The sequence below is a fragment of the Pholis gunnellus genome (assembly GCF_910591455.1).
Source record: "Pholis gunnellus genome assembly, chromosome: 5".
In the NCBI taxonomy this organism is placed as follows: domain Eukaryota; kingdom Metazoa; phylum Chordata; class Actinopteri; order Perciformes; family Pholidae; genus Pholis; species Pholis gunnellus.
Window position 1 is genome coordinate 3,983,430 of NC_136531.1, and position 17,014 is coordinate 4,000,443.

General features: G+C 43.6%; 1 protein-coding gene across 2 annotated transcripts in view; it reads right to left on the bottom strand.

The window, feature by feature from the left end:
• Positions 1-16,251, bottom strand: part of vps54 (VPS54 subunit of GARP complex) — an 18,033-nt gene extending 1,782 nt beyond the window's left edge. The window contains exons 1-24 of one of the 2 annotated variants that reach the window (XM_079159476.1): positions 15,954-16,251; positions 13,013-13,178; positions 12,479-12,720; positions 10,164-10,248; positions 9,532-9,566; positions 9,103-9,234; positions 8,611-8,996; positions 8,058-8,184; positions 7,641-7,670; positions 7,054-7,161; positions 6,880-6,935; positions 6,010-6,106; positions 5,540-5,877; positions 5,149-5,278; positions 4,592-4,773; positions 4,008-4,120; positions 3,358-3,421; positions 3,131-3,236; positions 2,420-2,507; positions 2,219-2,340; positions 1,904-1,984; positions 1,410-1,517; positions 1,176-1,270; positions 1-686 (exon numbers count right to left, since the gene is read on the bottom strand). The exon at positions 1-686 is cut by the window's left edge and continues 1,782 nt beyond it. In XM_079159476.1, coding sequence (XP_079015602.1) covers positions 581-686; positions 1,176-1,270; positions 1,410-1,517; positions 1,904-1,984; positions 2,219-2,340; positions 2,420-2,507; positions 3,131-3,236; positions 3,358-3,421; positions 4,008-4,120; positions 4,592-4,773; positions 5,149-5,278; positions 5,540-5,877; positions 6,010-6,106; positions 6,880-6,935; positions 7,054-7,161; positions 7,641-7,670; positions 8,058-8,184; positions 8,611-8,996; positions 9,103-9,234; positions 9,532-9,566; positions 10,164-10,248; positions 12,479-12,720; positions 13,013-13,148 — 2,967 coding nt within the window. In that variant the 5' untranslated portion in view covers positions 13,149-13,178; positions 15,954-16,251 and the 3' untranslated portion in view covers positions 1-580. The remainder of the gene's footprint in view (positions 687-1,175; positions 1,271-1,409; positions 1,518-1,903; positions 1,985-2,218; positions 2,341-2,419; positions 2,508-3,130; positions 3,237-3,357; positions 3,422-4,007; positions 4,121-4,591; positions 4,774-5,148; positions 5,279-5,539; positions 5,878-6,009; positions 6,107-6,879; positions 6,936-7,053; positions 7,162-7,640; positions 7,671-8,057; positions 8,185-8,610; positions 8,997-9,102; positions 9,235-9,531; positions 9,567-10,163; positions 10,249-12,478; positions 12,721-13,012; positions 13,179-15,953) is intronic. The other variant, XM_079159477.1, reaches the window with a different exon arrangement.
• Positions 16,252-17,014: the final 763 nt, after the last annotated feature.

Here is a 17,014-nt window from a genome sequence, read left to right on the forward strand (position 1 = left end):
TTTGGAAACACCGAAGGGAACCCTGTTGATTCGTTCAGATGCAGGAAGGAGAACAAAAAAAAAGAATCGCGTCATCTGAACCCAGAGTCCTCGGCGGTGACGTTTGAGCAAAGAGTCAAAGAAACATCTGTTTCAGTGATGATAAAAATCCCTTCAGCTCCAACATCTGGAGACAAAGAGTTGGCCTCAGTATAGAATGTCTTCAAGACGACCGAAAAATAAATTACCCCGCGACTTCTTTAACATTATCTACACCCTTAACGCGCACTAAAACGGTCTAATATTTGAGTATTTCTGTTGGATTGCACACAGTGAGAGGAGGTGGCAGCAGTGTTTTAAAGGAGGCTCTGTGTGTTACTTGAAGTCTTTTTAAGGTGGAGCTGTTCAGGAAGCCCCTTCCCGCCCCCGCCCCCAGCTTGTGGCTGCTTTTCTCCTCCCAGTTTTGTATTTTTGGTCCCTCCGGGCCTCCTTCCCCCCCCCGGACCGGCCGGCCGGCTGCCTGTCTGTCGGCCCCCCTGAGGCCGGCCTCACGTCTCCGGGTCTCGTCGGTCGGTCCTGGACGTCCCGTCGCCGTCCTCCATCACCTCTTCTGCTCCCAGATCTCAGCCATGTTCAGGTCGAGCCGGTCGAGGTTCTTCAGCGCCTGAACGTTCTCCGTGTAGAACGCGACGTCCACCACAACCAGCCTGCAAACAACAGCAGCCAGTTAAAACTCTTCATTGATTTCATTAATCGCCAACTATTTCGTGGTTTTTCTGTGAGTTTTGGACGGTTGTGCTGTCCAGCACAGCCGCGAGGGAACCAACACGCTCACTGCCTACAGTCTCTGGGTGTTAAACGGGCCGAGAAGAAGCGACACTCGCCGCATTCTTATTTTGTGTGAATGTTTTACTTTAACGTGAAAAACTCTGAACTCACATATGAACCTTCAAAATATTTGTAATGTTAGTAACAGCAGCGTTTGTTGAAATGCATAAAGACTAAATAAGATTGTATTTCTCCTCAGAATGAAACAGGAAGTGCTTCGTCGTCATCTTTAAATATTATTTCAGAGATTACTGTGTGTGTGTGTGTGTGTGTGTGTGTGTGTGTGTGTGTGTGTGTGTGTGTGTGTGTGTGTGTGTGTGTGTGTGTGTGTGTGTGTGTGTGTGTGTGTGTGTGTGTGTGTTGTTTACCCGTTCTGAGGTCCTCCGTCATTAACGACTCCGAGTCGAGCCAGTTGCCTCTTCAGGTGCATCTTAAAACTGGCATTAATCTTCAGAAACAACATCTGCACACAGAGACAGACATCTGTGTGAGAGCGCAGCGCGTCTCTGTTCACACGGTTTACTCATCTTAACAACAGGAGGGAGGGAGGAGGGAGGGGGGGAGAGAGTGAGACTTTATTCGGGAGTCGTGTCGAGTCTCACCTGCGTCTGTTCTTCAGGTAAAAGTTCAGAAATGGCTTCGTGCATCTTCGCCATCTGTTTACAGACGTTTCTGAAGCAGGCCGACGGCATCGGAGCCTTCACTTCATACTGAGGACACAACAACAGCAGCACGACTTAACAGCTGCAACACAGCTGGGATTCAAACCAACATCCCCCCCGATGGAGGAGTGAGAGCGGATGGATGAGCTACACGTTTTAATTCAGTATTAACTCGTGAGATAAACATTAAGAAAAGTAACACAATAACTAATCTCTGCATCACTCTCCACATGTGGCAAAGTATGAGCAAACACGAGTAATGTTCCGTATAATATCTCATTACATTTGAGCTCACTTTCTCCTCCGAGTAGAAATAAATCCTTCATAAAACAATTACTCTTCAGAAACACTACAACTATACAGCGTTAGGCTGAAATGATTCTGCCGTTTCTCAGCTGGATGTTAAGTTACAAACATTTAGAACGTGATCTCACCTTCGATAAAACCTTCTCAAACAGACTGTCCATGATGGCCACCAGCTTAGCAGAGATCTCCGCTACGTGGTCGTTGTAGTCCTGCAAAGCAACAAAAACGGCCTCAGAGACACGAACGACGACGACGCCTCAGAAACGCCTCAAAGTAGGAAAAGGAAATCTTTGGGAATTCTACATTTTGAATATTGGGTAGAAAATCAAAAGGTACTTTACTGAAGTATTTCCAATTTATGGAAATTGATGCTTCTACTCCACTACATCTCACAGGTAAACGTGTGTAACGTGTGTGTAAACGTGTGTGTAAACGTGCGTTACCTTGGTGATGTGGTCAAAGTGTCGGAGGACGCTGAACTGTTTGGGCTGCAGTTTGGTCTCAAAATGAGCTCTGATGATGGGAATGTAGTGAACCACCAGCTGCAGGCAGCGGGAAGCCAACGCTGCAAACACAACACAAAAAACCTTTAGCATCTTCAGGTAGACTGAAGCTTGGACGGGTGTGTGTGCAGACGGGCCTACCCAGGTTTTTGGTGGTGATGGTCTTCAGACCGACGACCTGCAGAGCTCCGGCTCCCAGAACCAGCTGGCAACTCCGAGAGTTGAAGTGCTGCAGAAAACACAAGAAGAAGAAGAAGAAGAAGAAGAAGAAAAAGTGCTGTTAAAACACAATGCCGAGGTAACGGTGTGCCGCTAACGTTTTACTTTTATATTCATTAGTGACAGAGATGGAGGAAGTACTAGTGTAGAAATACTCTGTTACAAGTAAAAGTCCTGCATACAAAAATCTACAGAAGTACAAGAGTATAAGTATCAATATGAACTTAAAGTGAAAGTACTCACTATGCAGAATGGCCCATTTAAGAAGAATGTATGTTATATTTCTGGATTGTGGTTATTGTTACGTTAATGTGTTGGGTACGTTAACGGCTGGGAACATTAATCTATATTAATACATCATAAATTATTATGATGTATAAATAATCTGAATCTGCAAAGCAACCAACGCTGTCAAATCACAACAGCAATATTTGAAAGGTCGGAGAGAAAAAGATGTTTTTAAAATTGATCTCTGAACATTTATCAGCCGATCATTAGCTTCAAATATCTTATATCGAGACGGACCAATCGGTTCGTCTGAAAGCCTCAGTTAGAAACGAGCGGGCGGGACGTCCTGCAGGACTGTTAGGGTTCACACAGGGACGTGGTCCGAGTGCCGGAGGAGGTTCTGACCTTGAGGAGGTCCGACAGACGCGTCAGCATGTCGGTGGCGATGGATGGGATGTCGTTGACGCACTGACAGTATTCCAGAAAGATCCGGATCAGCAGCAGAACCGTCCTGAAGAGACAGAAAGACGACCGTCAGAACATTTCACTACAATCGGCAGAACAGTCTTGAACATCAACCGTTTCTGTGCGATCGGTTTTAACTGCTGCGTTTCGTCGGGGAGGTCACGTACCCGACGACGGCGTACTTCTGCCCGTTGACGAGCAGAAACTCGGCGGGCTTCCTGTCCTCTGGACCTGCACACAGGACGACAACATGTCACAGCTGAAGTCTGCTCACATGTGTTCATGGAGTTCTGCTTGACGTCTTTTAACGTCCGTTTGTTGAACATCAGTTTCCTTATTGTTGCACTGAACATGCTTTTAGTTATTTGTTTAAAGGGATACACTCCCATCTTTTGCTGCTTCGTGGTGTGAATGCACTCAATGTAAGTCGGGATTTAAAGCTATTCTTTCCTGTATATTTATGACATTTAGCTGAAAACAAAAGGTAGCACGGCTCAAACAGAAAGATGAAGGTGATTTTAAAGGCTGAGGAGTTTTAGGAGCCTTAGAAACATTCATTTTAGATTTCATTCAAACTCGACTAACGACTAAAGTCTGAAGCTCTGCTGCATCTCTTTGTGAAGTTAAAAGCAGCTCCTTGTTGGTGAAGGAGTGCGACTCATAATAAAGTGATTGTCAGCCTTTTCCAGTAACTTCTCTTATCACGGTTTTTGGAGGTTTTCTGCCGTCGTTGACAGACAGCTTGAAACCTCTTAAAGGAAAAGCAGAGCGGAGCAGGGAGCTGATATCCCTGAAGGTTTGGGGGGGTTCAGGGTACCTGGGATTTTGCGCTCCGGTAGTGTTATTCTTCCATCCGCGATGGAGTTCACCAGATCCTGAAACTCAGCGGGAACCTCGGCCTGTTTCCAGCGCTCGTTGTCCAGGAGGAGGCTGAAAACAACAAACAGCAAAGTCAACAACTGGCAGTCAAACTGAACATTATGAAACCAGGACAGAAATGTCATGAAGGTTTTATCTGCTGCTCCTCAAACCTTTCACATGTTGCACAAATATGAACTTCAGTGGTGGAATTTAAGTGCAAAGTACTGCAGTTAAGTACAATTTAGTACTAGGAGTATTGTCTACCTCTACATATATCCAACAGCTTCAGTTACTTACAAACCAAGACTTGTGCACACAAAACATATGACGTTTACATATGACATTTACTCTGTGAGCTTGTTGAAAACTGTTGATTTTCTAAATACTGTCTCACATAAATGTATCATTTCCATCGTGTGACAGCAGGATTTTCATTGTCAAAGCAAAGAATCCCCGAGTCGTACAGGAGTTCATAAAAAGTGAACGCTAAAGGAAGCGGGTAAGTGGTGACATTAGCATATTTCTGATGTTCAGGGTAACCTGAGTTTGGTCTTGCGCTCGTCGTGGAAGCGGTGGACGAAGCGGTTGGCCTGGCTCTGCAGCGCCCCCCTCAGGGAGCCGCTGCGCCTGCTGCACAGCTCCTCCGTGTCCCTGACGAAACCCTCCACGGCCTGAGAGAGGCACACGAACTCGGCCGAGGTCAGACGCGCCAGAGAGCCGTCCTGTTGGGAGTGCATTGTTTTGTCGTTAAATAGTTGTGAATTTGATTCCCGGGATGCTTTTAGTGCCCATAAAATAAATCAGAGAGACCGACTGTGAGAGAGTAAACCTCTCAGGAGAGTCAATAACCTGATGATGCATATTTTCATTTATTTCCTTAAGGGCGTCTGCACTCTCTGGAGAACAAATGTAACCTCTTTAAAACCTTTTATAACTAAAAAAAACTATTTCTGCTTTTGCAAAGATTTCGCACACTGTAAAACAGCCTTTAAATAAAATGTGTAAAATGTTACTCTTTACTTGACAGATGTGTGGGAATGTTCCATGAGTGGGTTTTGGTTTTGATGATGATGTCATCGTTGGTGTCTACACTGTACCTTGGCTCTGGCCGTGAGGACTTTGACGCAGCGGTCGTGGCTGACGTCGGAGGCGGTGTGCAGCAGCTCCTGGAGGTTGTTGATCACACGGTTCAGCTCCAGGTCAGAAGGCATCATGTTCTCACCGGACCTGCAGACAAACACACATTCACAGACAACAGTTAACAGTTAACGTGCTTCACATCAGCTCGTTTTCATGTAAACAATCAACAACATATTCCTGCAGTTTAGCTGTATTTCAGTTCTATACCATTTGTATTTTGTCTGATGTATTGCTTATTGTGTTTAAATGTCATTATGTTCAGCTCTTTGAATATAAAGAAAGCCTGGATATCTGTCTCGTCATTGATGAAGAAGAGTAACAGAAAGAGAGAACTCTCCGGTGACATACATGAAGCTCTGCTCCCTGCTGATGGAGGTCTCTGCCGAGTCGCTGCCGGCTGCCTCCGCCCGACTCTGCTGGATCCTGGAGCCCACGGCGGAGCTCTGATCCTGAACCAGCTGCTGCTGCTGCTGCTGCTGCTGCTGCTGGGCCTCGTTCAGAGCGTCGCTGATGAACAGACCCTCGTGGGTGAGGTAGGCCAGCTCGGCTTCCCCCTGTTGGAGCGACGGGCCGCGGGGGGCCTCCTGAACCGAAGCCCCTGATCCGGCCTCCTCCTCCAGGAGCCGGCTCCTCTGGTTCGAGGCCAGAACCTCCAGAACCACGTTCTTGATCACGCTCAGCGTGGCCTGACAAGACAGCAGGGAAACGAAAGATGCATTCAGTCCTGTTTTTAATCGTCTCTGTAGGAGCACGAGCACCCGATGACACCTGTGCATCAGTGTAGAGACGGTAGAAAGCTCCAGAACACAAGGACCCACCTGGATCCTCTGCAGGAAGAGAAGGAAACTCTCAAAGATGTTTTTCAGCAGCTCGAACCACTGAGGGAACGTCATCAGACGCATCTGGTCAAATAGCCTTCAGACACACACACACACACGTTACATAAGGTTAACATCCTGTTCACTTCTTTTAACACTTTGAGTTGTTTGTATGGAGCGATATGCATGAGAGTCGGCACATATGCACATTAGTACGCGACAACTTCTGGGAGGATTATCTGCTTAATATTGATACGCGATAGCAGTCATGCTTCCTTCAAACGTTAAAATGACTCAAAACTGAACCCATCACACACTTCCTGTTCTAACGATAACTCACTAAGAGACGGAGACATACGGTGATGTCGTACATTTTAGAGGAAACAATTTAAAAAGGACGTTCAAAGCAGCGGAAGACAAAGAACTCTGATCTGTTAAGTGAAAGTAGTAAAACCACGCGATAGAAATACTCTGTTACAAGTCAAAGTCGTGCATTTACCAGAAGCAGAGCGGCCCATGTCAGAACCACACATCTCACTTCATGACTATTGATGCGTTGCAGCTGGTGAAGCTTATACTTTATATACTGCTGGGTAGCTTAATCCAAAAGAATACGTCATTTATTAGTTGATTTGTATTATTAATCTGAATCTGTAACGTAATTAAAGTCGTCTGATAAATGTACTCCAGTAAAAACAGAGATGTAGTGAAGTAGAAGTATAAAGTAGAATAAAACGGAAACACCCAACTACTTGTACCACGCACGCACGCACGCACACGCGCACGCGCACGCACACACACACACACACACACACACACACACACACAGAAGCAACAAATGAACGTCATCACATCCACGTCTCTACTCACTTTGTGACGACTTCAGTGTCGATATCTTCGATGTTCAAAACATTTTCTACCACACACTGCAACACACAAACGTGTCAGATTAACAATCCCATAATAACTAAATGGTGGATCTGTAGTTTATAACGAGCTCCACAGTCGGGAGTCGGGGGGGGGGGGGGGGGGGGGGGGGGTTACCTGAGAGACGATGGACTTGGCGGCCATGATCATCTCATCGCTGTAAATATCCAGAAAGCTCAGCTTCCTCTGCCGCAGCAGGCCGAACACCAGAGACTCCAGACGCTCCTGAAACACACGATACGCGTTCAAACTCAAACCGAGTCCTCGACAGTAGAAGTGCAGATTCTAATGTAAGCAGGTCAGAGTAGAGAGGCGGCAGCGCTTCATTCAGCAAGAATGAAGTTGACGTCGATTACGATTTCTGACCACAGATCAAACAAATACAAGAAGCACATCTGTAGTTTTTAGAATCTGAGACATTTCATCCAAAACCACATGTAGACAATTAAACCCACACAGTTGTGATTTTCTTTAAAATGACACAATGACTATTTAGAAAAGCAGTTAACTCCACCCATCTGGCCAAGCACATTAAAACAAACAATTCAAATGATTATTCCCCGACACGATGTGATCGATCACTGATCCACACTGAGACAACTGAGCCGGATTTCAGCAGCAGTGTGTGTGTGTGTGTGTGTGTGTGTGTGTGTGTGTGTGTGTGTGTGTGTGTGTGTGTGTGTGTGTGTGTGTGTGTGTGTCACCTTCTGTGAGGCAGCGTTTGGGTCGTGGACCTGTGACGAGCACATCATCCGTTAAATACGCAACAGTTCACATCTAACTGAAGTGTCCTTCCTTCTCATTTAACTTTCTCAATCTTAAAGATTCCTCCACTTTACAAACGTGTGACCTCGTCAGTACAGAACGTTTGCATTCGAGCTGTTTTTGGATGTAAACTTCTGTCAACAAATCCCTCCGGATATTATTGTATGTTTCACAAATGACTCTCCTCGCTTTATTATATATTTTACCCGTTTTATCTTTAAATGTATTATTACATGAAGGACGAGCTCCATATCTATTATTCCTGGGGCTGAACACTGTGTGAAGAGGTTTTCACATATAAAATGAATGAATGAATGAATGAATGCTCTGGAGGTGATGGAGGAGGTTGTTCAGACCTTCTCGAGGACCAGCGGCTCGTCCTTCAGGACACGGTTCAGGTCGCTGCGGGCGTACATGCTGAAATCCTCCACCATCATCTTATCGATCAGCTTCTCCAGCTCGCACAGCTGGGAGCCCAGATGTCTGAGGGGCAGACAGACAGACAGACAGACAGACAGACAGAAAGAGAGACAGACGGTCAGTAGCATCGCAGCTGCAGTGTGTGTGGTTCCTGACTTCCTGTCTGAGGCTTTAAAGGTGACGTGAAATGATTTGATGAACAACTGTAGCTTAAAAAGACGAACTAGAGCTCTTCAAAATAAAATAAAAACTAACTCTAGATATCATAAAAGACTGAGTTGAAATCACTGCACTCCTTATTAAAATTAAAAACTATTCATCTTCTGTTGTGAAGATTGAGTCTGATGTTGTTATCAACTATGGAACACTGTCTCACTAATTGGTGAAAATAAAGCCAGATGAGAATTCCCTTTGCCCCCCCCTCTCCCCTCTCCCCTCTCCCCTCTCTCCTCTCCCCTCTCTCCTCTCCCCTCTCCCCTCTCCCCTTACCTGAAGCTGTGGATTCCCTGCAGCTCCTGCTGCAGCACCTCCTTGGTGGTGGAGATGAGCTCCAGCGCTCCGACGAACTCGGAGGTGGAGAGCAGCAGCTGCACGGTGGGCTGCGTCTGATGCACCGCCGCCATCAGCTTCAGCTTGTTGTGCAGCTTCACGCAGTTGTTGCGGGTCAGGGCGGTGCGGAGGGCCTGCAGAGGCCCCTGGCACATGATCCGGTCGATGGCGGCGGTCCGGCCCCGCAGGACGGCCACGGCCCGCTGCGTCTCCTGCAGCCGGTCCTGCAGCTCGTGCTGCGAGGACATGGCGTGGAAAAACGCGTCGGAGCGCAGCGAGATCTGCCGGGCGATGCTCACCTCCACCACATCCAGGTAGTGACTCAGCTGGAGACAAGAGGCACGGAGCTCAAGTTGAAGTTACACTTGTGAGAAAAGCCAAGAGTGACGTGAGGTGTGAGGTATTTCCAGCAGAGCGGATGAGCGAGTTCACCTTCTCCTGCAGCAGTTTGGAGGAGGCCACGTCTCTGCTGCTCTTCCCTCCGGCACTGTTGAAGTGGGACCAGGGCAGCACGCTGTTGAAGGTGGCGGGGTCCTCCAGAGCAAATTCAGGCTTCATGAAGATCTGCAAATTCAAACACAGACAAACGTTGTGAGACACCCAGACATGTCGGTCCAACAATGACTCAAATATCGCTGAAAACAGGCCGATGTGTTATCAGATAACATTAATTTAATAAACAATACATTTATATCTGTGTGTTTATTTGTTATATTTTAGTTCGTAAAGTAAACAGTGGAGACAGCGTAGTTATAAAACTAAAACACCCCGAGGACTAAGATTAAGTTAATATATTGGACTTAATAAAAATAAAATAAATAAAAAGTTAATAAGAAGACAGTTTCGGAGTAGAAGCGTTACCTTCGGCACTTGTTCCAGCTCAGCTCTGGATTTGTCTAAAAACAGGAAACGTTGTGGATCAGTCGTTTGTGATTCAATTAGTCAGATGTGTTTTAGCTTATTTTACATTCTGAACGACACAGTTGTTTCATACTAAAGTATTTTGTTTCTGTGGAACACAACATTTTGATTGTAGATGGAAAACATGAAGATGGCACCTGTTTTTGAAGCTTGTGAGGGATTTCCTGCTATTATCAAGTATGTGTTTGTTACAATCAACATAGATACAAATGTACAAAAGTACGGTAATAACATTAATTACAAAAGGTTTTTAGTATAGCACTTCTCAACCAATGTCAACGTACTTCACACAAAAACACTAAAGAAACAGTAATAAAATACACCAGTAAAACAAAAAGATGAAAATGTGCAGCGTATAAAACACAATTATCAGAACGATTTGAAGGAATTACTGAAAAGTTAAACAATGAAAAGACGTTCTAAGAAGTGATCCAAAAGAAAACTGAAACTGTTGTGGTTTGTGAAAAGGGCCAAGAGTCAGAACCAGCCCGTCCCATTACTCATCTATAGAATAGAAAGTATATCCGATGTTCATAACAGTCTCTACTTCCTGCAGGGTTCATAATTCATACCGTGGTTGGTGGCGACACTGGAAACAGCGTCCACGTCGTCTTTGTTGGGACAGATCGTCTTGCAGCGTTCGTGGATTCTTTCCCTCTAAAAATAAAAACACAGAAAGGAAACGATTCAGGAGTTTTAGGTTAAAACTGAACATCTACAACAACTCCTCGTGTGAAATGTCAAGTCCGGCCTGAGGGTGGTGTTCAATCACAAAAACACCAGAGCTTCCAACGGCCAACCTTCCTGTTTTTTAGATGAGAACAATAAAGCAGCATCAGAGGAATGTTTGACAGCTGTTCGTCTTATTTATTGTCACACATCATTCTGAAACCCGAAGGAGGAAACGACGACAAACAGATGCCGACATCAGCGACATTGTTAAAAACTAGACGGCTCTGACGGGAACTGAAAGGAGTCGGTTCAGATAACAAAGTTAACAAACCACACTCCGCTCATCTGAGGAGTTTTATAACTAATTTAAAAACCTCTTATTTCCTTTTACAGCTATAAGGAAATGAATATAAAGCCAAGTCATTATAACACACTGTTGTATGAGCAGATGTCTTATTAACCATGTTGACAAAACACAGATGCCTTCCATGTTGGCGGCTCCTGCTCTGTGTTTTCCTGGCTGCATGCAAGTGTTTCCCACAAGTTCCTCCGTCTGAGGTGCACCACTGCAGCTCGACCACAACCACAGCAATTATAAACGACGAAGTAGAAAAGACAACACTACTGCGACAGATTATAGAAGAGCAGTTTGATCAGACAGAAAGCTGAAGTTTCAGAAACATTTACCAGATACCGTTAACACGTTTCAACAAAACTCAAATGCTCAGAGTTTAACACTGAAATATGAGACTTCAGGAGTTAGAGTTCGATAAATCAAGTGAAATATTTTTAGTCCTTTTTTGTGCTTCCCTGGAAAGTGTTAAAGTCTAAACACACAAACATGATGCACACTATTTATACTACATACATATATTTAAATTCAGTGAAACTCAAGCTTTCAGAGGATATTAAATATGTGAACAAATCTGAAGAAATCTGAAAAAAGACACCTTTCTTATAACTGCAGAACTGCATCATGTTTTTATGTTTTCTTCAGCATCAAAGTAAACCAGTGAGTCATGAACACTGCAAACAGGAAGCGATAAGAACTAATAACCTTTAATGCTGCTATGTAAATAGACAGAAGCTCAACAAAAAGAGGAATCAAGTCCAAACCACACCTGTAGCTCACATTACAATATGTTCCCACAGCATGTTTGTTTTGTAATTAATAACATTATGTAGACCTACGTATATTTTAAACTTTTTTATTTATGCGAGTTTCCTTTTATACATATTTTTGATGGAGGGAGCCTGAGGTTTATGATTTTCATTGCCAACAATTGCTTCTCTGTAATTGTAAATATGAAAATAGATAAATGACTTGTAACTAGTAGAGTGAGCACATATAAAAGGTTCCCGCCCAGAAACTAGTAAAACCAGTTTCATAGTTTTCATTTCAGCACAGGATGGAAAGAAAAAGGAGACTGAAACTGGTAAATGTGTTTCTATCCAGATGTTGTTGTATTTTGAATTTAAAAGATAAAAACATCTTAGAAAAACTGAGCCAAAAAAAATCGCTCTAAATCTCAAAAGGTCGCTGTATAGAGACTAAAACGAAAAAGAATAGTAGGAGCAGAAACAGCTCTAACAGGATTCATGACACACCCACAACATAAGGTAAGGTACGGTAAGGTAACGCCCGGGCCACACTGTGTGTGACGGTTATCTCACGCGTTGCTGCTGCTGAAGCCAGACCGGCTTTTCTACATAGTTTACCGTTCACATCGGCCAGAAGGTTTAATTTCAGGACGTTATTTATATTTATTTTAGACAGAAAGTTAAGTTAAGACACGTGTGCTCATTTTTAAATAATAATAACACTCCACAATTAAAAAGCAGGCATTCTATTCATTTCTGGAGCTGTGCGTTTCAAAATAAAAGCCTTTTATTAACAAATAAAGGTATTCTGTTCGACAGAAAGTTTTATTTTGAAACAAAAAGCGTTGACAGATAATGACTAACTTTCTTTCAAGCCCGGAGCTTTTTCTACAGATATAGACCTACTGTAATGTAGCTGGTATGACATTAACATACTGTCAAAAGATCGCTCTGTAAATACCTAACATAGATAGGCCGAACATACACAGGTCAACAAGCCACATGATCAGCTCCTCCTCCACCAGCAGAAGGCTTCAATCAGTGAGTGTGCTGAGGTCTGAGCAGTGATGCAGAGTGAATCCTTCCTCTGAATAATTCAGTGTGGGTGCGTTACCTGAGCCGTCTCCTGCAGGTAAGGTCCGAAGTGTTCCCTGGTGATGTTGGGGAGGTAGAAGGAGGGCATCACCTCCGTCTCCGCGAAGTCCAGCCCCCATGTTTTGGTGAAAAAGTCGGACTCCCGCTTGGCGAGCCGCGGGTCGTTGAGCGCGGCGGGGAGGTTGACCTTGGAGCTGTACACCGTCCACCTGTCGTGCTCCGCCACCACGGACGGGCCGTCACACAGGCCCCGCCTCTCACCTGCAGGAAAACAGAGATTACTAAATGTTATAACACGTTGTAATGTTTGTACCAGTAGTCTGTCGACAGAAAATGATTAATCTCCAACAACTGTCATCAATAAAATAAAAACATATCTGGGTTCTAACTTCACAAATTTAAAAATGTTCTCGTTTTCTTTGTTTTTTGGGTTTTAGACTGTTTGTGGTACAAGACAAATATTTCCCCTACTTTCATTCTATTAGCTAATTAAATAAACTCATTAAATGTCGTCCACAAATGCTAAAACATTAAGGACTGCAGCTGTTCCCACCGGTGGGCTCCTTCGGGCAGACGTCGGGCAGGGAGCGGACGGACCGGCATCGAGCGGGCGGGGCGTCCCGCTCCTTGTGGTAGATCCCATCTCGGCCTCCACGGGGCACTGGGGAGGAGCCGTGGCTGGAGGCCATGGCATTGGGACTCGCCTCCCAGGAGGCTAGCTGGAGACAGATGGACACAAAAAAAAAATAGCTGAAGTTAGATACAGTACAAGACTAAATGAAAGGAAAATGAGCATTTTCCAATAATATAAGATTCTAATTGTCTAAAACCGTAAATCAAACCTCAGAGACAGACAGGATTAGTATTATACTGTTGGAGTCACGCTTGTGTCCACCTGAGGACTGTGAGTCCAGTATTCTCTCTCTGTGTTTTAAGTGTCCGTCTGCTGTTTGCCACTGAGCAGGTTTATCAGAAAGCAGCTGCTGATGAGAGCGCTGAGAAGCTAACAGTGGAAATCAAAACTCGGAGGGGACATCCAGAGGCAGGAGATAATTCTCTGAGGGTTTGTGATCACGAGCAACAGCTTTCATACAACATTGTTACCATAAAGGATTAGAGCTGCTTTAAACAATGCTGCGTTAAAGAGATTTAACAATGTGTGACATATGACGTGGTTACTTTCAGTTTTAGGAAATTGTAACTGCTAGAAATTGTCAGAAAACGTACAGATGCCAATACGCCGATAAACAATAGTCATATTAAATGAACGCAGAACTAAAACTCCGGTACAACACCAGCACTATTTGTGCACTCTTCTCGATTGTTCAGTGCTACATTCATCTCATCGGTCCTTTACAAAGAAATGATGAACACAGAAAAAGACTAAATGACTGAGCGGCACAGGATGTGAAGCAGAGAGGTGTTGTTCTCAGACTGTGGAGGTGTAAAACCCTCTGCTGTTAATCCCACTGATGACAGGATGAGAGGAAGGTCTGCAGCCTCACTGTTAGCTCATTCTATCCGACGCATGAAAAACTGTCTCATCGTCACATTTTCAACGACAGAATAAACATTTTAAAAAGGTGTCAAACTTCAGACTCTCACAGCCGGCCCGGCTGCTTGTTTCCACCACCTACCGTGATGTCTGTGAGGTAAAAATAGAAATAATAGTGAGATTTGTTTTTGGGAGAGTCGTGCTGCTTTAGCACATTAAAATAAGAGTAGGACCCTCACAGATTAAAGGCCCCATTGTTTGCTGTCATAAAATAGTAATTGCCATTTGGATCTGTATTCTGTCTGCTAGATAGACAGAGAAAAAACTGTCTTTAGTGGGTGTTTACTGGGTTTTCATCACCATTGGTCCACTGTTTGTAAAAAGATGCTTTTCTGAAAAACGTTTCCAGAAATACTTAATTATAAAAAGGATTAGTGTTGAGCAGAGAAGTTCCAGAATTAACAAGCCGCGTTTCAGGCCAAGACTTCCTCCTCTTGTTCATTTTGTTTGACCACAAGAGAATGATTTCAACAAAGCGGAAACACAATAAACCAGCAAACGATGAGTAGGTTACATAAAACCCAACAGAGATAATCCTGCTGCAATCAGTAAACCGGAGTAATATTTCTGTGTGGACGTTTTGCTGTAGGTTCCTACAGTTAAGTGATTTTTAGTTCAGCAAAAGCTCCACGAGTTTAAATTGATGATTCAAGCAGTTCAGTGTTGCACCTCCATGAAGTTTATGGGACTCAGAAAAGACAGATTAAAAAACGACGGTTAAAATCGAAGCAGGAGAGGATGACATATCCTGACTTTTTGTCCCAAATAATTGTCAAACTCCAAATAAATCCTACATTTAATGTATTTTCACTATAACCCTTTTGTTGATCTGAAGACTAATATGTCCGTATCTAAAAAACAACCGGATGACGTCACTATGACCTACTCTGGGTCATTTTCTCAGACTTGATAGAGCTTGTTAGTACAACTGTTTTCACAGGTTTCTCTCTTCTTATTAATAATGGTTCCTTAGATTGCTGAATATATGCCTTGATTAACTAACCTGAAATACATTGAATAAATCGAGAATGTATTCATAAATCAAACGTATTAATCATTAATATAAAGGTTAACTGAGACATTAAGTTAAGTGTTTTTTCCCCATAAACCTTAATGTTACTTCTCCTCAATCCTAATATTAAAATAGTAGGGGTTAAATATTACACTTCAAATAGGTTTAGTAAAGTTAGCTTGAAATGTCAAATCACTGCACTGCCTTCCAGAGGTGGAATAAGTATTCAGATCCTTTACTTAAGTAAAAGTATTAATACCTCACTGTAAATAAACAAAAGGTACTCCACTACACTGAGTAAAAGTCCTGCATCAAAAATATACTTCAAGTTTAAGTACAAATTGTGCAGTAAAATGCTCTCTGTCAGTGTTTTACTATCATAAATTAGGTTTCTGGATTAATAGCACTGCTGCATTCATGTGTGTGTGCTGCATTTTACCGATCTAGATGTTTTTAACACCTATATGTTGTTGGCTAGTTTAGTAAAAGTACCTAAAATGTGTACTTAAAAGGACCAGTACTTGCATAATTATACTCAGTGAGTTCAATCAGCGGTTACACATAGACTAGCTAATGCTAAAGCTAATGCTAATGTTGTCAGCGAGTCTAATCAGCAGTTACACGTAACTAGCTAATGCTAAAGCTAATGCTAATGCTAAAGCTAATGTTGTCAGCGAGTCCAATCAGCGGTTACACGTAGACTAGCTAATGCTAAAGCTAATGTTGTCAGCGAGTCCAATCAGCGGTTACACGTAGATTAGCTAATGCTAAAGCTAATGTTGTCAGTGAGTCCAATCAGCGTTACACGTAGACTAGCTAATGCTAGCAGGTTAGCCGGACAGCTATCACTCTGACAGGCGAAATGAAAACAAGAGACAAACCGGGAGACGTTCCGTGTGCCTGCAGAGCTTCAGTCGCTTCACGTACCTGTCGTGTGATGCACAGCAGCCGGTTCTTCTCCTCTTCACCATCACAGGAAACACCGGAGGAACACCGGTGTGTGCGACATTAACTGGTGTTGAATTAACTGGTGATATTCGCGTGCGTGAGGCAGATGTGTCGTAGGAGTGGCCTTTCAGGACCCACGGCAAGTAACCAGGAAATAAACATTTCTTTCACATTAATGGGCCTTTTTTAATATGCTTCTTCTTGTCTGTACTTGTGAAACGTCATCAGTATCAGCCCAAAGTACTGTTCCAACTCAAAAGTCCCCAGAACGAGCCAAGCACGGTCCAAATGCCCGGATGTGACTTGCTCCGCCCATTTTACCGGGGAGACTTGTGTGTACTTGGGACAGCCAAATATCCCAGAATGCATTTTGGCACCAGCAACAGGAAACAATGGCGGAGGAGAAATCACACAACTGGGGGTACATCCCAAGTCTCTTAGGGTACATCCCAAGTCTCTTAATTGCATCCCCGTTTCCCTCACTTGCGTCTTAGTCCCTCCCACCAGGGATGCACGGAAACCATGCGAGGAAAGAGGAAACGAGGAAATAGGTTTTAAGATACATGAGACGTCCTTTACTCTGTATCGTCACGTGAAGCCACGTCTGTTTCTGCTGACGTAGGATCAGCTGATCACAGCTTGTCTTTTCATGATCTGATATTTCCCTCAATAACTTTTATTATGGATACAATTAAAGTCAGAGAGAGCTTTTTACATCATTTATCATCATTTCATTCAGTCACGTGAAGCTGATCATTCCTGAGTGTCGGGTTTGATGAGTAATATAATTTAAGAGAAACCATAATTATATTCTGGGTTGTTTAATAATGACTCACAATTTCAAAACGTACAGGTGCAAATAAGTCATAAATAAGACAAACGCATTCCGTCGGTATCGATCCTGCGCTCATAAACAGGAAAGAGAACACCGTTTGTTAAAGAGGTAATAGAGAGAAAACACCTCTACAGTGATGATTACTGTGTCTTTATTAGTTATTAGTATTATTAATTACTATTATCAAGTACAGTGATCATGTGAA